We start from the raw sequence: 25,051 nt of genomic DNA, 5'->3' as shown, positions 1-25,051 counted from the left end.
TTAAAACAACCATATTAATTTTTCTACATTAATTTTAATACAGCTACAATGGAGGACTTATTTTCTTCAGTTTTATAATTATGTAGAACCAATCAGTCACTGGTTTTGCAAAAAACGAGTTTTTTTTTACTTTTACTTTATTTTTAAATTAAGAATTTTTGTTTTATATAGACGTTGATATACATGTTTACATTTGCTTACCTTCTACTGTTGGAAAATATTTCCCGTCGTCATACCGACAAAAACAAGAGAAAGAATGTAAACACTACAGCCCCTAAGATGTGGAGGTGACCAGGTGTATAAAATGAGTGCTGTATTAAGGATTTCATCTTCTAATACAGATTTTTTTTTAATTAATGAAAATGACGACTGATAAGCAGTTCTAAGTGATGATATTCAAAGAGGTGTGTGTACTTGTGCCAAAAGGGCTGTATAATTATCAAGCAACGGTTTCACTGGTGTTTGTAGTAGGGAGGTACCGGGTACTACTGCCTGGGAAGATATTGGTGGACCCTGCTGCCATATGGCATCACGAAAATTGTGACCAAGTCCCAGGTTGCTGATCTGACTTTCTGCCACATTTACACACAATTGCAGGGTCTCAATTGTTTCTCTTACTTTGACAACACAACATACATATATTGTTTCTCACTCTTGATTTTTTTTCATTTTTGTATTTATTATTATTATAATATTATTATTATTATTACTATTATTACTATTATTATTACATTTTCGCCCCCTAGGCCCCAATGTGGGTCAGTGACCTGTGCCCAGGTGGGCTAATACCTGAAAAAAAAAATTAGAATTTCATTTCCAAAATCAGGGTGCATCTTTCACGATGCAGCGTCTTCTAAGCCGAAAAATACGGTAATTGGTTCCAGCTCACCGAAAATTGCCTAAAGTCAACAAAAAAGGTAGTAAAGTACACTTACTTTGAGGTGTGTATGTAGAAGGCTCCTGGATGATAATGATGATGATGGGAATTAGAATGGGGGTGGAGGAGATGGGAGAAGAGAAGGCATTGGGGTGGAAGAGAAGTCACCCCATGGCGCCATTTCACCCATAAAATTTTAGTTCACTTGGTGTAATTCAAGATTATATTCTTTAAATCAACACTGCACTGCATTATATATTGTCAATATGTAAAATAAATTTCAAAATGACCAATAATTTGCTTGGAAACACAGAAAAAAAGCACTTATGTTGAACAGAGTCTGAAGCAAGATGTTACCTCCACTGAAAAGATGACGCCTGTATGGTGTATTGACAGGCTGTTTGGCACGCAAAAAACTAGCTTCCTATTCTTCAATTATGTTCAATAATTGTTAAAATTACTAAAAAATTTAATATAAAACTTTTAAAATTATTGAATAGTACAAACTTCTTGATATTTACTAAAATAGTAAGGAATTTAAGCCCTAGAACCGATTACTGTATTGGCGGACTAATACTACAGCTGGTGGACCGCCAAATGCAAGCGAAAACATGTGGAGTGGCGCTCGTAAGAAATTCGTTAAACGAGGGATTGGTCATTAACCGAAGTTAAGAATCTTATGGAAGGTAAATCGTTAGCCGAAAACTCGTTAACCGAGGGATCACTGTACATAAATAATACTGTACAGTGTTGGCATTTGGATGTTAGATGACAAATTATTTGTCAACTGTTTCATTACATAGGAGACAGATCAGAACAACTGAGATCCCACACTCTGCTGACTCCGCTTCCCCCATTCGGCCTGTTAACTCTCACACACAAAGAAATGCTTATTCTTCCTATGTTTTTACCTTATACCTGCATGTAGGATTGTGTGCACATGTAAATGAGAAAAAATAAATAAAAAATAAAATAAAATAAAAAATAAACAAATCAATAAAAAAAAAAATATGCATATCTACCCAAAATTATGAGTTGAAAATAACCATAGCATCGGTCACAGTTCAGCCAGGTAAGGAGAGTGTGAGGGGATGTGGCTAAAGTAACCAAAACAAAAGAATCTAAGGGTACAGTAGACAGGCCAGGTTAAAGAACCTTACTGGTTAGGTTAGCCTACCATAAGCACGGGCTGGGTAGCTCTTGATCACTGTAAATGATCCGTGGAAATGCATATATTTTAACCACTCCAAAATACTATGCGTACCTTGTGTGTAATTTGACATACTACCTCTTGCATTAAGCATCAACTCTACTCAAGTATATATGGTAATTTTCTTCCAAAAATAAAAATAGATAAATAAAGATATAAAATAAAATACATAATAATAAAAAATTTAAACAGGCACGGACAATTGATAAACACAGTAATTGGCGAATGCTCCTGAAAATGCTCGGATTTGTGAAAAAAAGAACTTCTGAGGCACAAATTTGTGAGGTCAGTCTGTAGTCTTAAGGTGAACATTGGGGGATAGTTTTAAGGTGAACATTGGGGGACAGTCTTCAGGTGTACGTGCGTCTAACAACTTCCACTACTGGCCGCGAGGGTTCTCTACGGTGGTGCGGGAGACAGAATACACACCCATGCTCTTCATATTTTACTTTATAGTTTATAATATATTTTCCATTCAGTATTTCTAAGTCACATTAGAGTAATGAAATGATTTTTCCACAACTTTTATAGTTTCATTATATGTAATAATGGCAACATGCATTACCATCTTGCAGGCCACAGCTGACTACATAAATGAAGTGCCTTAGATATAAAGAAAATATAATATAAAACAATAAAATAAGAAAAATAAAGAGCATATTTAGGAAGTAAAGGTGTTATGGAGTGGGTTTTTGCTCATTTTATCTTCCCTTGGGTGAACATGGCAGTTTTGGGTCTGGACGGGGTCTTCATTAACCTAACCCTCACGATGTTTAAGTGTTTACTCTACTGGTAACCTTTCATCACAGATATATCCTAGATCGGCGTCAGCCAACTCCTATTGTTTATCACGGACATATTCGTGATTAACACCCAATGGGTTAACATATGACAATAATAAGGAAACTTAATGTTGGAACACACTTATGAGAATGTTTTGATTTGAGCAGAAACATCATCAGTAAATTAAACAGCTGCAGCAGCGGTGTAACGAGGGATATGTCAGACAACATGTGGATTGAGGTGGAATATCACTTAGATATGCTGCCTCACATAAAAGGTGTATTGAAGAACACAAGAGGTAGTGGAAGTTATCAGTGCATCACTCACTAGGATATGAAGGAAGGCTACTGTACAATGAAACACTTTCCTACGTACTGGTCCAACACAGTTGATGACAACTTTGGTCTGTTTTGCCATATTCAGGAGACTTTCCTCATCCTTAACATCTGCAACAATCAGCCCAATAGACTTCAGATCAAGTCCTGTATGCATTTCAGCTTCCAACACAGTGTTGTTCAGCTTATCCTTGCTGCGGCCAGCAAAAGCATACTTCAGCTTTGGATTTTTCTCACCAATCTTGGCAACCTGCAAAACAAAATGAACATTAATCATCTTTCACAGACACTTCAATGCTCCAGAATTGAAAAGAATGAAGGGCAGGGAATATGAGTAACGGTTTGTCATACAGTACACCATCTGACAAAAGTTGTTCTCAATAATGTACAATACAGAGGTGGATCATGGGGGGGGTCCAGATTCCCCCCCTTTCATCAGAAAATTTCAATACTTTTCCCTTACTGCAGTATTGTACTCAGGAGTAAAATGTAATTACTATTGACAATATCTAGTGCACATGGCTTCAAAATGCCTCATAATACCCATGACATTGGTCAGATTTCCAAAAAAAATTCCCACAATTTGGACCCCCTCCCCTTTCATATTCCTGGTTCTGCCCCTCCATACTCCTTGCCCATAATGTCAGTGTCAATGTATAAACTACTAAAATATTATACATATGTTACTGTAGGCGAGTCATTGCCTTTATATCAATCATATACTGCACAGTATTGTACTGTACCAAGTGAATACCAAATATTTACTCATGACACAAGAAAAGAAAAAGATACTCTTACTCATGTTATTTATGTTTATCTGTACAAATTCTTCAAATCTGTGTATAGGTTCTTCATCCACTTGTGGGATAATGAACAGTATTGGATCAGGAAGGTTAGTGATGCTACTACATACAGTATACTGAAGGCTGGTAATGCGCATAGTACCTTGTTCTGACAAATGCTGGTCCAGTCATCTCTTAAAGGTCAGAACATAACAGATGGAATCTCCTATTCATATGTCTACAAGCCACAAATGGCCTCTGCATCAATTGTAGAAACTCAAAAATTAACTAATATACCGTATATACTCGTTTATAACCCCCCTTCGTATATAGGTCGACCCCGATTTTTTGACCAAGAAATTGTTAATTTATGATATTCCTCGTTTATAGGTCGACCCAAGTTTTTGAGGGTAAAGGAACAACAAAACCTTCAGAGAAACACTACGTCCTATAAACTTGTTTACCATTTATTATTACGACACTTTACACTGAAACGCGGGTAGTTTCAACAAAAATATTGTATATTTCCATTCAAGTATTTATTCAAGTCAATTAGGAGGGAATATTATTGTAATAAAATAGTTTTTTAACTGAAAACCATTCGAAAGGCGATTGCAGTAACATCTTTTCAACGAAAGAAAGCGAAAGTCAATGTTTTCGTCACAATTTTATCCCACTTTCCACTATAATACGTACGTCATTTCAGCAAAAAATATTACATTTCCGTGAATGTATTATATCAAGCACAGTATGAATAGAATATCACTAATATAACAGTATTTTAACCGAAAACTAATAAAAAAACGAGTAACAAATCTTGAACATCGGAAGGTTTGGTAAAGTCTTTTGTTTTCATGTAGTTTATCCTAATTTACATTGAAATACATCACGTTTCAGCAAAACTACTATTTATTTCTGAGAATAAGGAAATGTAATATTTTTGCTGAAATGACGTACGTATTATAGTGGAAAGTGGGATAAAATCGTGAAAAAAACAATGACTTTCGCTTTCTTTCGTTGAAAAGATGTTACCGCAATCGCCTTTCGAATGGTTTTCAGTTAAAAACTGTTGTATTACAATAATATTCTATCCTAATTCACTTGTGATGTAACAGTTTTTTAACTGAAAACGATTCGAAAAACACGTGTACCGTCTAGCTGATACGGCAGAGCCCTGGTCGCGGAGGCTTTGTGTTTGCTTCGGCCCTTCTTAAGCAGCTTTTAATTTTAGCGTACGTTGAAATTGTGTTTACCGGTATATTCTTATTTTCTTGCTTCTTATTTTCCAGAAATATGACAAGTTTGTATATAATACAATGTTACGGTACTTTTAATTTACAAGTATTCATTTTTAAAAATACAGAAGACACCAAACAAATACCAGTACTACGGTTATTTGCGTGACTCTCCCGCCAAAAAAGACCAAACAGCTGGTACTCTCTCCCTCAGCCCTACCAAAAATAGCCCAACGACATCTTTCTTGTTTATTCTCTTCCAATTTCTCACTTTAACTGGTATTTTTTACTTCATATTGCCTACATCAGATAAACTACAGTAATTGAGGTTAGACACTGTTATAAATTTGATTACCGGGTCCTGGCAGGTGCCGTTAGAACCACCTGACCCTACCAACAGTGTTGCAAGTCAGACAGCATTTTTTTAATCATCCATGTGCACGAGAAAGGATGGATGGATGAAGGCGGCATACAAATATGGCTTAAAAAAGTCTGAACTTTAGACCAGGGGGACTGCGCAAAGAAAAAAGTCTTCTTGTGTGGGATATGTTTCGGTCACATCTTGTTGACAGTGTTACTGCTGGGATTAGGAAGGAAAACACTGATACAGCTGTGATTCCTGGTGGATTAACAAGTCTTGTCCAACCACTGGATGTTTCCATAAACAAACCATTTAAAGATGCGGTAAGAGTGAAGTGGAACAACTGGATGATAGAAGGCGATAAGACATACACAAAGGGAGGCAACATCCAAGCTCCATCACTAGCAACATTATGTGAATGGATTGTAGAGGCCTGGGATGCAATCAGACCAGAAATTGTGGTGAAATCTTTTAAGAAATGTGGGATTTCGAATGCTCTTGATGGAACAGAAGACGACTTGTTGTGGGATTATGAGGCTAATGAGAGCGTGAATGAGGATGAAGATATTGATGATCCTATGGCTGATGATGGTGTTGATCCATATGACGATGCTGTTCAAGGAGAGGACTGGGAGGAGCTGTTTGGTGCTGCAGATGATGACAAGGAAAATGATTTTGATGGATTTTAATGAAAATATTCAGAAATATGGTATCGTAGTATTTATTCAAGTCAATTAGGATAGAATATTATTGTAATACAACAGTTTTTAACTGAAAACCATTCGAAAAGCGATTACGGCAAAATCTTTTGAACGACGAAAGAAAGTGAAAGTCATTGTTTTCGTCACAATTTTATCCCACTTTCCACTGTAATACGTACGTCATTTCAGCAAAAATATTACATTTCCATATTTATTTCTGAGAATATATTCATTCAGGCACAGTTAAGGTAAAATATACTTGTGATGTAATATTTTAATGAAAATATTTATAAATAAGGTATCGTATTTTTCTTTTGTTTCAAATTTAATTAACAAAGATTGATGTTTCAAATTTGATTAAAAAAAATTTATGTATCCATAAATAAACTATTAAAAATGAATACTTTATGTTTTACATACTCCTGTGCATACCATACCATGCATTTGGCTACTTTGGGCTTGCTATGATGACGCAAGATATCTGCCCTGGCAACTGTACCGACACTCACAGCAGGTGGTGAGTTGGTGCGTCGTTTCCATTGTTTACTGGTAGTTACTGGTAAATATTTTTCAACCTAACGAAACTATTACCCATATAGAGGTCAACCCCCAACTTTTTGCCAAAAAATTTGGTCTTAAGAACTCGTGCTATACACGGGTATATACGGTACTTGTACCTCTTACTGCCGTGAGCCTCAGAGGAACTGAAAACTATGTCCATTTTAACTTACCTTCTTTACAACACAACACAACATTTACTTTTATCCTCTTTGCCACTGATCAACTCGTTAGCCGCCTGGGCGATCAGTCACATCTCTGTTAAGCACTGCAGGCAAGTACTGGGCATGAACTGGCTCCTGAATGTATCTGGACCTGCTCCAGTGTTGGTCAAGCCTGGTCTTGAAAGAGCTCACTCTCGGTGCCGTCACAACACACACTGGCAGATTGTTCCAAGAGTTCACAACTCTCACTCTGAAAAAGTTACCCCTCACTGTTTTCTGGACTTGTGGCTTCTTCAACCTTGAGCTGTGACCCGTTGTGGGGGCAGGCATTCGCCAGCTCCAGGTAAGGACACTCGACTGAGTAGTGCCCTCCGAGATATTTATACACTTCAATTAGGTCCCCCCCTTGTCCATCTGTAGTATAAGCTAGGCAGTTGCAGACATTCTAATCGCTCTGGGTAGCTGAAGTGCTGTACAGCAGGCACCAGTCTGGTGGCCCTCCTTTGGACATTTTCAATCAATTTACAGTACCTAGCATACCTCGGGAACCAGGAGGGGTGACAGTACTCCAACGGGTAAGCACCTCACTCTTGAAGATCGTTACGAGGGAAGGACCATCGAGATACCTGAACAATGACCTTCAAGACCTACTCGTTTTGTTGCTTGATTTACCTTATCAACATGCACACTAGGGTGGTCCTTATTTTTCAACTTTGGAATTTTTTACCACAGACCCTGCTAAAAGTGTCCATTTAGGACAAAAACATTGTGTGTAGAGTTATTTTTAAATATATTATTATTTAGAGGTTGCTCAAAGCTGTCAAAAATTAAGTAATTGATGTAGTCGATTACTTTGTAGCAGATTACGCCCACCACTAGTGCGTCGCATTTGGCACGATTGTGGTGAGTTTTTGCTGGTCGTGATTGATGATTGGGGGAAATCAGAAACAGTTCTGCAGAGTATTCTCATTATTAATTTATAATAATAGTTAATTTCTTTATTCCTCAGGTCAAAATGGCTAATGCAGGAGTAGAAACACGAGAAAATGTGTATTTGATAAAGACATTATGTGATGACATTACAGGGGCTAAGTTACCTTCAAACAGGCAAGTGTTACAGTATTTTTTAAGCCTGCGTCGCAAACAGAAAAAACCATCAGAGTGGCAGCTGGGGAAGTCACAGACAAAGTTCTTCAATTTTGGACAAAAGCAAATATTCCCACACACCACAAACCAGATTGTGTGAATCAAGTGCACAAAATGTTTGACAAGTGGAGTAGTTTGAAAAAGAACTCTTCAAGAAAGACAGAAACTCAAAAGCGGAAAGAGAAAGAGTTCACCGATACATTTGAAGATCTCTTTGATATTGCACATGTGAATGCTTTGAATATGATGACAGTTCAGGAGGATAAGGATTTCTTAATAGCGCAACGAGAAAAAGGGCGTCGTGGGGCAATGTCATCTCTTGACAAAGTATTCCTGAAAAGACAGAAACGACAAGAAAAAACTCTCAAGAAAGCAATGAAAAGGAAGTTGGCTGCAGACAGTGCAGAGGAAGAAGCCAAAAAATGCCAGGCCATCGTTGTCTTGGACAGCAGTAGTACGTCTCCTTCTGAGGAATCCAACCCAGTTCCTGGCCCATCAACACTTCAAACTCCACCTATTGTCAAGAAGCGTTGGCAAAAAGAAGTTCTAACTCCAGAACTTTCTGCAGCATTAGATCGGACCAAGTCCTCAGATAGAATGGCCATGCACATTGTCACCCAAACTGCTCGGAGTCTGGGCCATGATGTCAGTGAAATGATTCTGAATCGATCAAGCATCAGGAGGAAACGTCAGCATCATCGCAGTAGCAGGGCAGCTGAAATCCTTTCAAACTTCAAACCAAAGTCAGTTTTAATTGTTCACTGGGATGGTAAATGGGGGCCATGTTGACAGACTCCCAGTTCTTGTCTCAGGCAATGGCACCTCCCAACTTCTTGCTGTTCCAAAACTTCCCTCTGGTACCGGTGATGAACAAGCAAAAGCTGTTGTGAAGGCTTTACAGCAATGGCACATTGCAGACATCGTGCATGGCATGTGTTTTGATACAACAAGCTCAAATACTGGTCACCACAAGGGTGCGTGTCAAAATTGAGCAGTTGCTGGGTCGTGATTTGCTATATTTTGCTTGCCGCCACCATGTACTAGAACTTGTAGCTGGAGCTGCTTTTGAAGCTGTAATGGGGCACTCAGCTGCTCCTGACATACAGCTGTTCCGAAGATTCCAAGCCAAATGGGAACAAATTGACAAGCAGAAGTTTGAAGACTCCTCCACCGACGATCTGGCAGAAGAATCGGTCAGAGCTGTTAGGGACGATCTAACCAACTTCATTGAGAAGGCTCTATTGGAGACACAGCTTCGAGATGATTATCGAGAGCTGCTGGCTGGCCTCCATCTTCCTTGGCACATCACCTTCTCGGGGAGTACGATTTTCTGCTCCTGGTGCAATGCACCAAGCACGATGGATGGCAAAGACCATTTATTCCTTCAAAGTGTGGTTATTCCGTTCTCAGTTTAAGCTTACTCCAAAGGAGAACAGAGGACTAAGAGATTTGTGCATTTTCTTTGCCCGAATATATGTGAAGGCTTGGACAACTGCTCCACTTGCTGCAAAGGCACCAAAAGGAGATCTGATGTTGCTTAAAGCTCTACAAGACTACAGTACCATCAGCGATGCCATATCAAAGGCAACTTTCCACAAAATGATGAGACACCTCTGGTACTTGTCAGAAGAGTTGGTTGCATTGGCCTTCTTTGATGACGATGTTCTCCCAGCAGTGAAGGACCGCATGTTGGAAGCTATGAACATCGTTATTGGAGAAGAAAAGCATGTCAAACGGGTTACAATCAATCCAGATACACTCCAAGTGAAGAACCTATATGATTTCACGACAAAGAACACAAAGTCATTTTTCAAAAAGCTCAACTTGAATACAGATTTCCTGACCCTCCCAGTAGAACAGTGGAAAGATGATCCTGGCTTCCAAAATGCAAAAGCCAGTGTACAAGCTCTGTCTGTGATCAATGATCATGCAGAAAGAGGAGTAGCCTTAGTCCAAGATTTCTCAGGCCGCATCACCAAGGACGAACAGCAACTGCAGTATCTACTGCAGGCAGTTGCTGACTACAGGAAATCATTCCCTAATGCCCTCAAGCAGACCTTACTGGGTGACAGAGTGAGACTGGTCCTCATGCGACCCCTGCCTTGAGCAGCTAATACCCACTTAGACTAAGTGGGGGGGGGGTGGGGGGGGGCCAGGCTTGGGGGCTAGGAAATGATGTGTTATGAACATTAAGCATAGGCATAATATTGTTAAATTTCATTTGGCTTGAGCAACCTCTAATTATTAAGATATTTAAAAAATATTTTACAGGCAATGTTTCTACCCCAAATGAAAACTTTTGCCAGCGTCTGTGACAAAAAAAATGGCAAATTTTGTTTTTTGCCCCAAAATAAGGACCACCCTAATGCACACCCAGGTGCTTTTCACATTTGGTCTCAATTAATGCAGTTTCTTTGTTCTGTTGGGTCATGTGGTATGCCTCCCTGCTGTTGGTATGACCTAGGTGCGGTGCATCCTCTTGCACTTCGTGACATTGAATCTTAACAACCATTTCTTCGACCATTCTTGAAGCCGAGAGATCTTTCTGTAGCTCTTCGCAGTATGTTTGGTTCTTAATTTCCCTAAATAACTTGGCATCTTCTGCAAACATTTCTATGGAGTGGATAGCTTCTAGCATGTTGTTTATGAAACAAAGGGCCCAATACACTGCACTGTGGTACTCAGCCTGTCACGGATACACATGACAATTGTGCGTCATTAATCATCACGCACTGCTTGCAATTGTGATGAAAGTCACCGATCCACACTAGGGCATTTCCCTGAATTCCTGGCCCTTCCTGTTTAATTCTCAGCCTTAAACTGGAAGGGTACGGGACGGAAATGTCCTAGAGTGGATTGGAGATTTTCCATGCAAGGACCTTTCATTGAAAGACCTTTTGTTTAATTACACCTTGATATTTCTCTACAACCACACAGAAAACTAGCAACATAACATAAACGTCTTACCTCTTCGGCAACAAACTGTCCGGTAAACCCCGTGGCCCCGAACACTACCAGATCATACTCTCGTTCACCCATCTTGAGTCCACCTTACGTCCTGAAACAATGGTCAATATATCACTGTGTAATCTTAAATGGTGACTATACATATGGCACAGAATTAATTATAGCTGCAACTGTTGAAAGGGATCACCTGAAGAATCTCCATCCCAGCTTATTTCACCTGAAGATTAACCATCCAAATGCTTATCTATCATCACCCCCCCCCCAATAGCATTAGGTAGTACCCACGTTACGACTGTCTGATTTACTATCAGGGTCCAGGAATGTATCCCTGCACTAAGGCTGCCCACCAACCTGGTCTCATGGCTCACAGATTTCCTGAGTGAGCATCGTCAGGCAGTCAGGTACCAGGGTTCTGTCTCCACATTTCAACACCTCACCTGCAGTGTTCCCCAGGGGACCAAGATTGGACCACTGTGCTTCCTAATTCTGATCAAAGACGCTCTGTCGGACACTCCTCACAGGTGAAGTACGTGGATGACTGCACTGTGGGGGTTACAGTGTACAACACCTAACCGGACTACTCATCGCTACAAGGCACCCTGGACAGGCATGGACTACAGAGAACAAGGTCACCATCAACCACGCCAAAACCGTAGTCATGCACATCAATACCACCACTGTCATGGTCATAATGACATGGCTAGTCTGCTAAAACCTAATAATTCATATTACGCTCCATGCCCACAAAACCTGTAAACCTTACGAGTCTCCCAGTTGAAACATTCGTTCTCTAACCACTTCAGGAGATCCGAGTCCTCCATTTTCCATGTCGCATTTCCGGAGAAACTCGAGTACACGGTTTACCTAAATTCCGCACAAGGTGTTCATGCATTTGAATTGGTAAGAGAACACCCTTGTTTTGCATCAACTTAGAGATGTCTGATTGCAGATGAAGCATTCAAGATCCGTTGTGACTGATGTTGAAAGCTTCAATTGTATTTACTATTAGCTAATTGTTAATATAAGTCAGGGTAGAGTCGGCAGTGAGAGTGAGGTATCATTGACGTTGGCCCTAGAGATGCCAATGATTGTTGACCAAGGCTTAAGTCACCTCTTTTTCACATATGAACATCAGAGAATCTGATGTTCATGGTGAAATTGTTGTAAGGATGTTAATCACAAAAGTAATCAATTAACCTGAAGGGAACTGTCAGACCAGGTATCTTTGAGAATTTAACGGGAGTAATTGGATACTACTTGCCTTAGGCTCTGCCCGCCAGGGACTGCCATCCTGAACCTTGAAATCAATTTAATTCTTGTCTTCGATAGCACCAGTCTGAGCGTAGTTTGATAAGGGAATCTTAGGAAATGGAAATGAGTTCGTAGTCTTAGTTTCAAACGTCAAAGTGTACAGTAACGTAGTACAGTCAACCCTCACTTTACGCGGTTAATGTAACCCACAGGGTACCGCGGAAAGTGAGAAACGCGTAAAGTGAATAACATAACATATGGGATTAAATGAAATAGAGACCAGCTGAGCCCCAAACTCCACTTTTTCCAACACAATACCTATGTTCTAGTAAAAATAACATCTTAATTTTATGATGGTACATGCACACAATTAATACTTAAGAGAAATAGAGAAATACAGTCACCAAGTTAATGTCCATTCAAATAATGGACTCCACTCCCTCCCCCTCTTCTCACAGTACACTCACTGGCTCTTCCCTCTGAGAAATTTTGGGGGGAAAACCAGGTATAGTAATAAATAATACCTCAAACTAAAGTTAGGATAATATAATTGACATTGCTGGATTCCTTGTAAGACCAGGAATATTTTGAATATAAATGTCATATATTTTTCACAAAAGATAACATATTTACTCAGAGTAAACATTACATCTAAAATTTGTATGTCTAATGCAAAATCTATGATGTTTATATTCAAAATGATCATCAAATTGTAAGAATTCCAGCAATGTAAATTATATTCTGGCCGGGTAATTTGTATGAATTTTATGAGCTAAAACAAATATCTTCAGTTAATAAAAAAAAAATATTCTTCAGACACTATCTGTCAATCAAAGTACCCCACCTTGCCTCCCCCCTCTTCCAACGAGCCAGATGGTCAGTCCGTCCCAACCCTCCCCCCCACCTCCCACCAACCCTCCCTTCAAGAGAAAGAGTGGGTGAAAAAACTAGATTTTAACATTTAGTATTAAATAATACCTCAGATTAAAGTTAGGATAATATAATTGACATTGCTGGATTCCTTGTAAGACCAGGAATATTTTGAATATAAATGTCATATATTTTGCACAAAAGATAACATATTTACTCAGAGTAAACATTATATCTAAAAATTTTATGTCTAATGCAAAATCTATGATGTTTATATTCAAAATGATCATCAAATTGTAAGAATTCCAGCAATGTAAATTATATTCTGGCCGGGTAATTTGTATGAATTTTATGAGCTAAAATAAAAATCTTCAGTTAATAAAAAAAAAATATTCTTCACACATGCCAGGTGGTCGGTCGCCGGTCCCTCCCTCCCCCCCACCAACCGTCCCTACTAGATAAATGTGTGGGAATACCAGACTGTTTACCTTTTTAGTAATAAATAATAAATCAGACTAAAGTTAGGATAATATAATTGACATTGCTGGATTCCTTGTAAGACCAGGAATATTTTGAATATAAATGTCATATATTTTTCACAAAAGATAACATATTTACTCAGAGTAAACATTACATCTAAAATTTGTATGTCTAATGCAAAATCTATGATGTTTATATTCAAAATGATCATCAAATTGTAAGAATTCCAGCAATGTAAATTATATTCTGGCCGGATAATTTGTATGAATTTTATGAGCTAAATAAAAAAATTATACTTCACCCGTGTAAAGGGGTACACCCACCGCGGAATGTGAGCATCCTGGGTTCTGGCAGGGCACCGCGTAAACGTGGAAACGCGGAATGTGGGACCGCGTAAAGTGAGGGTTGACTGTACATTGAAATAGTTGGTCGAGTGTAACTCAGAGCTAAACAGAGGAGGAGGAGTGCGTGACACTGACGCTCGGCATCAGTCCAGCGTCTGAAACTCCTCCACCCACAGGTAAGGTCCAGCTCTGTGTTATACCTCGCCACTTTAGGTGATTTTTTACTTGGTTAATAGTTTGAATATGCAAGTGATACAGTAACATAAATGATGTGTTTTAAGTGAAGTATTCTTATGCCCTTAGCGTCCTTTTGAAACGTTGACGTTCATGTCAACAAAGTGAGTCCAGCGTCTGAAACTCCTCCACCAAGTAAGAAAAAACCAAGGTTAGGGTTAACACTTACGTTAGTAGAAGAGATGGGTCGGCGTACGGGAATGAAGGCTGGTTCCGAGGCAGAGGGCAGGCTACTGGCCCTCAGGTGAGTCTTCATCACTGTCATCCACTCTTATTAGTGCCTCCCTGACAAATCCCTCAAAGTCACCATCACTGTCTCTATCACTGGCTTGGGCTGGCTGCGGTGGGTTGCGGGCGAAGAACTCTGTAATGCTTTGCTGACGGCTGGTGTTCATGTTGTCGCGATAAACCTTGAAGTAGGGCTCCATAGTCTGCAACAGCTGGGTAGTGAAGACTTCATACCGGTTATCGTCAGGGTCATCGGAAAGGAGGAGCTTGAGTTTCTCAACACACTCGATGGCACCCCTTACATTACTGTGCGATAACTTGCTTTCTTCTCGGGGTGACGCACCACCTGCCTCTTCACTGACGTCATCATCATCTAGCATCTCGTCGGCAGTCACATGAGGATCCCTTATCACCTCCTGGATGTCGTCGTTTGTGGTCTCGGAGAAGCCTGCAGCTGTAACACACTGCGCAGCTTCTCTGGCAAGGTCCACTGCTACTGCAACAGTCTGAACCTCACCAGTCACAGATTTACTCTGCCTCCCACCTGGAATACCTTGCAACACATGTCTCCATGTGTGACGAACCGTTGCTACAGACAGCTGATCCCATGCCTCCACCAAGAAGTCAAACAGCTTTCTTGACGTTGAATTTTCTCCAAAATTGTTTCACAAGTACTTCTTGCTCTGCTAACTGTTGTTCCTCGTCGTCTTTGCTCTTGCTATCGGTGTCACCCAGGTTATGCAACTCATCCTTGGTGTTGGTGTAGTCGTTCAGGAGCTTAAATTTCTTTGCAGAGAATGCAGCTTTCACATTTCAGATCAATTCTTGGTCCATGGGCTGTATTAATGACATAGTGTTGGGAGGAAGGAAGACCACTTCTACGTTGGGGTGACAATCTAACAGTAGGGGCGAGTGTCCTGGTGCGTTGTCAAGCAGCAACAAATTCTCGAATGGCACATTCTGTTGCTCACAGAATTTCTTCACGTCAAGAACGAAACAGTCATCAAAACAGGAGAGGGACAGAGTAGAAAACATCCACGCCTTACGTGCGGTCAGCTAGTGGACATTTAGCTTGGTCATGTCCATGCTCTTGTAGGCGTGCGGCTTGCGTGCTGTGTGGATCACCGATAACTTGAGCTTACAGGTACCAGAGGCATTGGTGGTAAAGAGGACGGTGATGCGCTCCTTCTGCAACTTCCGGCCCCAACACTTGCTGGCATTCTTCACAACAAAGGTCTTGGAAGGTAGCTTTTTCCAAAAAAGACCAAATTCGTCCATGTTAAACACCTGGTCGTCGGTGTACTGTCCTTCCTCCATAATCTCATGTAAAAACGGAGGAAAATCCCTAGCCGCAACAGTCAGCACTAGCTTCTTCACCACCAATGTTAATGTTGGTGATCTTGTTCCTCTTCTTAAATCTCTGCAACCACCCAGAGGAAGCATTGAAGGGTTTGGGCTCTGCAATTCCCATCTTACGTGACACTGCAGCATACAGTTCACGTGCGTACTCCTTAACTGAGCGCGTGTCCACCGCCATGTTCCGTCATGCCTGACGAATCAAGTACAGTAGCTCACAAGAAATTTCTCCGTCTGGAAAAGCACCTGGTTATGGCAATACTTGATCATAGAAGCACCTGTAGACTTTGTGATGTTCATGTGCTCCTTTATCTTGGCTGCATCCTTCTTAATTGTCCTGATCGTAGACTGGTTAACACCATGCTGACTCTCGAGATCAACCTGTCTTGTTCCTTTCTCCAACTCTTGGATGATCTTGTATTTAATTTCGTAGCTTAGGGAACGTCGTATCTTCTTTGGCTTAGGGCGGCTGGGTCCAGGTAATGCAAGGTTTCTTTGTGGTGGTGGTCCGGCGGAAGCCATTCTTGTGGAACAATGGATACCGATATACACGGTGTAGCCGGGAGGGGTGTAACTGACGCGGGTAGGTCAAGGGGCTTGAACGCTCCCACGGCGGGGCACGTCATAGTGCATTAAACTAATCACAGCTAGCGGGGGAGGGAGGTAAGGATGCTTGGCCCAATCACAGTCCGATACGTCATATGATGTCACCGATAACGCCACAAAGACATACACTGTGCAACCTACTCACGCCGCTTACCCAACATGACGGGAGAGGGCGGGAGGTTTGAATCCAAAAATGGCGAGGCGCGAGAGGACCGCCAGCAGCTCTCCGCGTAAAAGGGTACACTCACCGCGTAAAGGGAGCATTCTGTGTTCGGCAGGGTACCACGTAAACGTGGAAACACGTAAAGTGAAACCGCGTAAAGCGGGGTTTTACTGTATGTTGTGTTGTCAATAGTAAGAGAAACAATTGAGACCCTGCAATTGTGTGTAAATGAGGCAGAAAGTCAGATCAGCAACCTGGGACTTGGTCACAATTTTCGTGATGCCATGTGGCAGCAAGATCTACCATAGACCTAAGTTTGACAGTACAAAATAAGTAAAGCCAGCGAGTTGACCCCTGTAGTTGAGTGTTACTGAAATTATTCATAAAATATAACTTCAATTTAATAAACCATTTTATAATTATAATAAACCATTTTATTTGTATGTTAGGAGTATCATTTACCTGCAGTATTTTTTCCATCATTCTTTCCCATTGCTTGATACCAGAATTACAATGTACCCACGTGTCATAACCCTCGAGCCATGCTACCAAAGATCAGATGTTATGGAGTAACTATATGAAATGAAATAAGACAAAACTAATGGAGAAAATAAATGAAGTAAGGAATTAAGAGGAAACCAGGTTGAAGAGTTTAAAGGTTAACTACCAGGGTATAAATTGAAAAGAAAAGGAGAAACTCAGCTCTTATACCACCACTCCAGTGCAAGCTCCAGCAATCACAGTGGGTGCCCATCCTCTCCAGTTAGTGCAGTCTGCCAAACTCCTGGGTGTTACCATAGACCACAAACTGGACTGGAAGGCCCATGGAAACAACACAATCAAGGCAGCCTCGTACCGACTCTACATGCTACGACGACTCAGGTCACTTGGGGCACCCACGCCAGAGCTGAGGACTATCTATAACGCCTTTATTCTCCCCAAATTAACGTATGCGTCACCAGCCTGGTCGTCTTCTCTCAACTCTACCCAACAACGTCAGTTAGAGAGGGTACAGAAAAGGGCCTGCAGAATCATGCTTGGAACAGACTACTCAGGCTACAATGCTCCCTCCACCCTGGAAATACCATCCCTCAGTGACCTCCACCACCAAGCACTAGCAAGGTTTGGCAGTGGACTACTGCACCATCCTCGTCATCGCCACCTCCTGCCACCAGCAGTCCCCCGCCCACCTCGCGCAATCCGCCACTACAACAAAATTCAGCCCATAAGAGCCTGTACTGATAGATATAAGAACAACACCATCCCATCTATTGTTAAAATAATAAACGACTCCTGATTCATGTACTGTACAGCCCTGTAAATGTACTTAACGTATATCATTGTCTAAATCACATGCAAGTTTGTATTATTTTAAGTAGGGGAATTCTATTAACAGTGGTTAATCCTAAGGTGAAGTAAGCTGGGGTGGTGATTCTTCAGGTGGTCATTCCAAAGACTTAAGTGGTGGAAAAGGTTCTGCTATTGCATTACCAGTACAGTACATATACAGTATTTGAAAGTTTTAGTTGCATAAATCTGTCCATTAGTTCTGACGAACAATGGAGTAAGTGGATGCACATAAAAACTTTGTGCTGTATTCCTGGTACAAGATTATTACTTTTTACTTTTAAAAGCTTTGCCACTGATCGGCTCGTTAGCCGCTTGGGCGATTGGTTATGTATCTGTTACACACTGTTGGCAAGTACTGGGTATGCACCCGCTCCTGAATGTATCTAAACCTGCTCCAGTGTTGGTCAAATCTGGTCTTGAATGAGCTCACACACAGTTCCATCACAAAACTCTCTGGCAGATTGTTTCAATTCTCACTCCAAAAGAGCTCGCCCTCACAGTTTTCTGGACTGGTGGCTTCTTCAACTTAGAGCTATGATCCCTTGTGAGACTGGCCAGCTCCAGGTATGTACATTTAAGTAGTGTTCTCTTGAGATGTTTATAAACTTGAATTAGGTTAACCCTTGCCCGCCCATGGGTTGTGTTGGTGCTGAAATTACTGACCAGCATGTCAGTAACCAGTGCCAACATGAGAACATAATTGTCACAAGTCTTTCAGACCAGAATCTCCTCCCTAGGTAGTGCTGGGGAGGGTAAACTTTAATTGAGGTCAGGCCACGTAACCTTCACCGAATCTAAAAGTCAGAAGAAATCAAAGATACCAAACAATAATTGTGACCTGATATTAGGGTAAGTCACTTTGTATGAAATATCTCTGGCTGCCAATCAGGGCTCAAGGGTGGCCAAATAGTTGTCACCATGACCTCTGTAGTTGTGAGCCTGGTTCTGTAGGGACATTAACACAAATATATATACAGTGGTCCCTCGGTTAACGAGCGCCTCGGTTAACGAGATTTCGGTTAACGAGTTACCTCCCATAAGATTTTTAACTTTGGTTAACGAGCAATCCCTCGGTTAACGAGTTTCTTACGAGCCGACCTCAACAAGTTTTGGCTTGCACTTGGAGGTCAACCAGCTGTAGTATTAGTCCGCCAATACATTAATCGGTTCTAGGGCTTAAATTCCTTACTATTTTAGTAAATATCAAGAAGTTTATACTATTCAATAATTTTAAAAGTTTAATATTAAATTTTTTAGCCATTTTAACAATTATTGAACATAATTGAAGGTAAAGTGACTAGTTCAATGCGCGGCATCCAGCCTCTTAACACAGCAAACAAGCGTTAGTCTCTCTCTGTTTTCACTGGAGGTAACATCTTGCTTGAGACTTTCGTCAACTAAACGCTTTTTTTCTGTGTTTCCAAGCAAATTATTGGTCATTTTGAAATTTATTTTACATATTGACAATATATAGTGCAGTGCAGTGTTATTTTAAAGAAAATATTCTTTATTTACAACAAGTTTAACTTTAAAAAACACGTGTTGACATTGTTTGAACCCAGCATGGGGCCCAGGAGATCAAGAAAAGCAATTTCAATCCAAACCAAGCAGGAAATCATGAAAAAACATGAATAAGGCATTAGAATAAATGCTCTATGCAAAGAATATGGCATGTCGACATCAACTGTGTCGACAATTCTTGCACAGAAAGACAAATTTAAAGAAGTGAAAGTGAGAGACAAATCTACAAGAGTGTTTAAAAGTAGATCCCTAATTGCAGAAACTGAGAGGCTACTTCTCATCTGGATTAGGGAAAAACAGATAAAAGGTGATTCAGTTTCTACTGAATTCATTTGTGAAAGAGCCAGGGAGATTTACAAACATTTAAAGACAGATCAACCTGGTTCTTCAGGCACAGAATTTGAAGATTTTCGAGCCAGCAAAGGCTGGTTCAAAAAATTTAAGAAAAGAAGTGACATTTTCAGTGTTGTTAGGCATGGTGAAGCTGTTAGTGCTGATAAGGAAGGGGCAGCAAAGTTTTTAGTTGAATTTAAAGAACTGATGGAAGAAGAAAATTATCTTCCACAGCAAGTGTTCAATGTGGACGAAACTGGGCTGTTCTGGAAAAAGATGCCCAAAAGAACATTCATCACCAGAGATGAAGCTTCTTTACCTGGGCATAAACCCATGAAAGACTGTCTCACTCTATTGCTTGGTGCCAATGCTTCAGGGGATTTCCGACTGAAGCCTATGCTTGTCTACCACTCTGAAAACCCCAGGGTGTTCAAGCAACAGAAAGTGGTAAGAACAAAGCTTGGAGTTTATTGGAAGTCCAACCGTAAGGCATGGGTGACAAGACAGCTCTTTAATGAATGGGCTGTTGATGTGTTTTGCCCTTCTGTCAAGAGCTACCTAACCACCAATAAACTCCCTTTAAAGGCTCTTCTCTTCATGGATAATGCTCCTGGTCATGACCCTGACCTTGCCAAAAATTTGGAGTATCAATTTGATTTTGTGAAAGTGTTGTGTTTGCCTCCAAACACTACATCAATCATACAGCCAATGGACCAGAATGTGATCAGCAACTTCAAGAAGTTGTACATGAAGAAAATGTTTAGGAGGTGTCATCAGGCAACTTCCAATGATCCTGAACTAACACTGAAACAGTTCTGGAAGACACAATTCAACATCCTGGAGGCTGTAAAATTGATTGTGTCATCATGGCAAGAAGTCTCCAATAGGTCCCTCAATTCTTCATGGAAAGCACTGTGGCCATCAGTAGTCCATGATTTTGAGGGATTTGAGGAAGAAACAGAGCTGGACCAGGAGATTGTGTCCATTGGTCAGTCATTGGGCCTTGAAGTGGAGGAGGAGGATGTGGAAGAGCTTGTGATGTCTCATGAGGAGGAACTTACTCCTGATGACTTGAAGCAACTGGATGAGATGTTACAGGTAGAGGCTGACAGTGGTGAGGAGGAAATTGAAAGTGATGACCATATGTCAGCTAAACAGTTGAAAGATGTGATTTACTACTGGGAGAAGTTCAGGGAACTGGCTTCAAAGCACCCAGATGTGGAAAAACTGAACTAACTTTGTGTCATGTTGAGGACTCCGTGGTCTCCTTCTTTAAACATAAGTTAATGGTGAGGAGGAGAGATGCCCCACAGACCACAATTGACACTTTCTTCAGTAAAAGGCAGAGGGAACAAGATGCTATCCCTCAGCCTTCCACTTCAAGAAGGAGAGAGGATGTTCATGGTGGAGAATCTGTCAGTCCAGAAGTTGCTGACATTTTCATGGAAGGTGACTCACCTTCCAAGAAGCAGTAAATGCTTCTCCTCCACCTCCACTTCCTTCTCTTCTCCCTTCTCCTCCTCCCACTTCAAATTCACATCATCATCATCATCATCCAGGAGCCTTCTACATACACACCTCAAAGTAAGTGAACTTTTCTACCTTTTTTGTTGAATTTAGGCAATTTTCAGTGAGCTGGAACCAATTACCCAAAAACCCATTGAAACAATGGTTTCGGTTAACGTGATTTTCGGTTAACGAGCAACCTGCTGGAACGGATTGTGCTCGTTAACCGAGGGACCACTGTAGCCGATATACAACTCATGACCATCAGTGGTTCAGTAATTATGGGTGGTGTTTGTAGACAGTTTTGTATGCGGATTACTTTCAGTTCTATTAATTTTCATGTGTAAATGCTTAGTTTTACAGATATAACCAAGTTAAGATCTGTTAAGTTTTATATTTTTTCCCAACACTCAATACAGTATCTTCTAATAAAATCAGTGAAAATTGGGTACAGGTATTTTTAAACCCTTGTTCAATGAAAAGCAGCGGACCTCCACAATCCAAATAATTACTGTATATTTACTGTACCCTGTATTGGTAATTTTTAAGTTTTTCCAAATATGCTGTACGGTATTTTTGTAAATTTGTACAGTAGTTTATGAAATTTATGTCAATTATGAAGTTTGTGACATGATTTAAGACAGTATCTTGTTATTAATCATTTATATCTAACTTCTTTACAACCCTACAAGTTGGTCAGTGGAAATATGATAAACAGTAATCTTGTATTTATGGTCTAATATTACGACCACCGTTGAGGAGACAGATCCTTCTCAAATATCAAATACTGTACAGTACAGTACTGCTATATTACATTAAAAACTTTAGCATTCATAAAATTAGCTAAACTAACCTACCTAAATTAAGCTTCACCTAAATATTATATAATCATTTAGGTTAGGTTAGGTTAGTTCCTTTTATGATTGCTAAACTTTACAATGTAGCAGTAGCATTTGATACTTCAGAGGGATCCCAGTCTCACTAAATGTTATCAACGGCATGCATGAATTTATGCTTAAATACAACTGTAACAAAATAATAAAATAAAACCAGCAATTAACAGTTAGGTGAGATTAGGAGTGATATGTTAGGTTAGGATCGGTCCGACTAATTACCCAAATGTACCCAAATGTAGCCGCAATGAAGTCAAATAATGGTCCTACATGAATAAATCGGACTGCTAATCACTTCTCGACTAGTATTTGGTGTCACAAAGTAAAAAAAAATTGGAAAACTTACTTTAATCTGAGTTAATAGATCGCGTGCATGTACCGAGGGAGTGAGTAATTACACAGATGTACCCAAATGTAGTCGCAATGAAGTCAAATGATGGTCCTACAAGCGTAAATCGGGCTGTGAATCACTTCTCGATTATTATTTGGTGTCATAAAGTCACAAAAAATTGGTAAACTTAATTTAATCTGAGTTGTGTTGTGTTGTGTTAGGTTAGGTACATCTACTCGATCTATTAACTCAGATTAAATTAAGTTTACCAATTTTTTGTGACTGTGACACCAAATACTAGTCGAGGTTAGGTTAGGTTAGGTACATGCACTCGATCTATTAACTCAGATTAAATTAAGTTTACCAATTTTTTGTGACTTCGTGACACCAAATACCAGTCGAGAAGTGATTGACAGTCCGATTTATTCTTGTAGGACCATCATTTGACTTCATTGCGGCTACATTTGGGTAATTACTCGCTCCCTCGGTACATGCACGCGATCTATTAACTCAGATTAAATTAGTTTTCCATTTTTTTTTACTTTGACACCAAACACTAGTCGAGAAGTGATTGACAGTCCGATTTATTCATGTAGGACCACTATTTGACTTCATTGCGGCTACATTTGGGTACATTCGGGTAATTAGTCGGACCCGGTTAGGATTGATGTGTTAGGACTGAAATGTTAGATTAGGTTAGGACTGATGTGTTAGACCGTGAAGAGCTGCAGAAGGATCCCTGTGAGCTTCAAAAATGGTTGAAGAAATGGCTGCTAAGATTCATTTTCACGAAGTGTAAGAGGCTGCACCTGGGACGTAGGACGAAGAAACTGCATTAATTGAGACGATGTGAAAAGGACCTCGGTGTGTATGTTGACAATGAACTGAAGTTCTCATGCCATTGTGAGAAGAAGATGAATCACGCAATTAAATTATTGGGTCTTATAAGGTCTTTCAGATATCTTAAGACAGTCCGTCCCTCGTAACGATTTTTAAGAGTGAGGTGCTTCCCCGTCTGGAGTAGTCACCCCGTCTTATCACTGAGATATGCTAGGGACTGTCAGTTGGTTGAAAATGTCCTAAGGAGGGCCACCAGGCTGGTGCCTGCACTATGGCACCTCAGCTAACCTTAGAGATTAGAATGCCAGCAATTACCTAGCTTATACTAAAGACGGGCAAGGGGGGACTTAACTGAGGTGTATAAACATCTCAAAGGGCACTACTCGGTCGAGTGTCCTTACCTGGAGCTGGCGGACGCTCGCCCCACAAGGGTCACAGCTCAAGGCTGAAGAAACCGCAGGTCCACAAAACTGTAAGGGGTAACTTTTTCTGAGTGAGAATCGCGAACTCTTGGAACATTCTGCCAGAGTGTTGTGACGACACCGAGTGTGAGCTCTTTCAAGACCAGACTTGATCAACACTGGAGCAGGTTCAGATATATTCAGAAGCCAATGCATGCCCAGTACTTGCCAACAGTGTGTAACAGAGACTTGACCAATAGCCCCAGCAGCCAACGAGCCGGTCAGTGGTGAAGAGGATAATTAGGTTAAGCCGGATGTGTTAGGACAGGACTGATGTGTTAGGTTCAAAGTGAGATGTACCCCCGTTTCTGTAGTACATGTACAAAGTGTACCCTCGTCTCTGTAGCACAAGTAATAAGTGTACCCTCGTCTCTGTAGCACAAGTAATAAGTGTACCCTCGTCTCTGTACATGTAATAAGTGTACCCTCGTCTCTGTAGCACAAGTAATAAGTGTACCCTCGTCTCTGTAGCACAAGTAATAAGTGTACCCTCGTCTCTGTAGCACAATTAATAAGTGTACCCTCGTCTCTGTACATGTAATAAGTGTACCCCAGTCTCTGTAGTACATATAATAAGTGTACCCTCGTCTCTGTTCAAGCTTAATTTCTCTCGGTAACAGAAAAATAAATAAAGTGTTATTAGGTAATCTGTTTTCACTTTAGATTAAGAGACAAAACATCAGCTGACAGACTAGCTATTAATATCCTGGTCACCTCTATATTACTCTCCCCACTACTGACATCACACTACAAGTATAAAAAAACATTATCTAGTTAATACACAACAATAATACCAATATTCAAGAGGGATATGGTGATTAATATACCTTGTAGAGTTAGGTAAAGATGACGAGCACTAAACAGGTTCCAGGCTCACTTGAACTGTATCTCGCTCTCTGGCTACTAGTGGAGGGTGACTGGGATTTCTTTCCTAGGATAGAAGAGAGACAGTGCTTCACATTGTTAATTTACTTCTAAATTGTCTTTCCATTAATAAAAACAATATTTTAATTACTATAAAAATTATTTTACTCATATTTTTTTTATATTACGAGTGTTAATGAATATGGCTTGTTTTTTTCGCCATATGAGAGGAATTAATGGATACTCTGTTTTATGTAATTTTAGCGAGTTTATCCAATTCCGAGCACTATTTTGGTCGATT

The 25,051-nt window shown here is 40.3% G+C and overlaps 1 protein-coding gene across 2 annotated transcripts in view; it reads right to left on the bottom strand.

The window, feature by feature from the left end:
• Positions 1-24,805, bottom strand: part of LOC121872900 (saccharopine dehydrogenase-like oxidoreductase) — a 60,856-nt gene extending 36,051 nt beyond the window's left edge. The window contains exons 1-3 of one of the 2 annotated variants that reach the window (XM_042376000.1): positions 24,714-24,805; positions 11,120-11,210; positions 3,246-3,455 (exon numbers count right to left, since the gene is read on the bottom strand). In XM_042376000.1, coding sequence (XP_042231934.1) covers positions 3,246-3,455; positions 11,120-11,191 — 282 coding nt within the window. In that variant the 5' untranslated portion in view covers positions 11,192-11,210; positions 24,714-24,805. The remainder of the gene's footprint in view (positions 1-3,245; positions 3,456-11,119; positions 11,211-24,713) is intronic. The other variant, XM_042376001.1, reaches the window with a different exon arrangement.
• Between the last annotated feature and the right edge of the window lie 246 nt (positions 24,806-25,051).

Source organism: Homarus americanus, unplaced genomic scaffold, assembly GCF_018991925.1.
Source record: "Homarus americanus isolate GMGI-L3 unplaced genomic scaffold, GMGI_Hamer_2.0 scaffold11022, whole genome shotgun sequence".
NCBI classification, from domain to species: domain Eukaryota; kingdom Metazoa; phylum Arthropoda; class Malacostraca; order Decapoda; family Nephropidae; genus Homarus; species Homarus americanus.
Note: the sequence above shows the minus strand (reverse complement) of the source record. Positions and strands in the feature narration are given on the sequence as shown.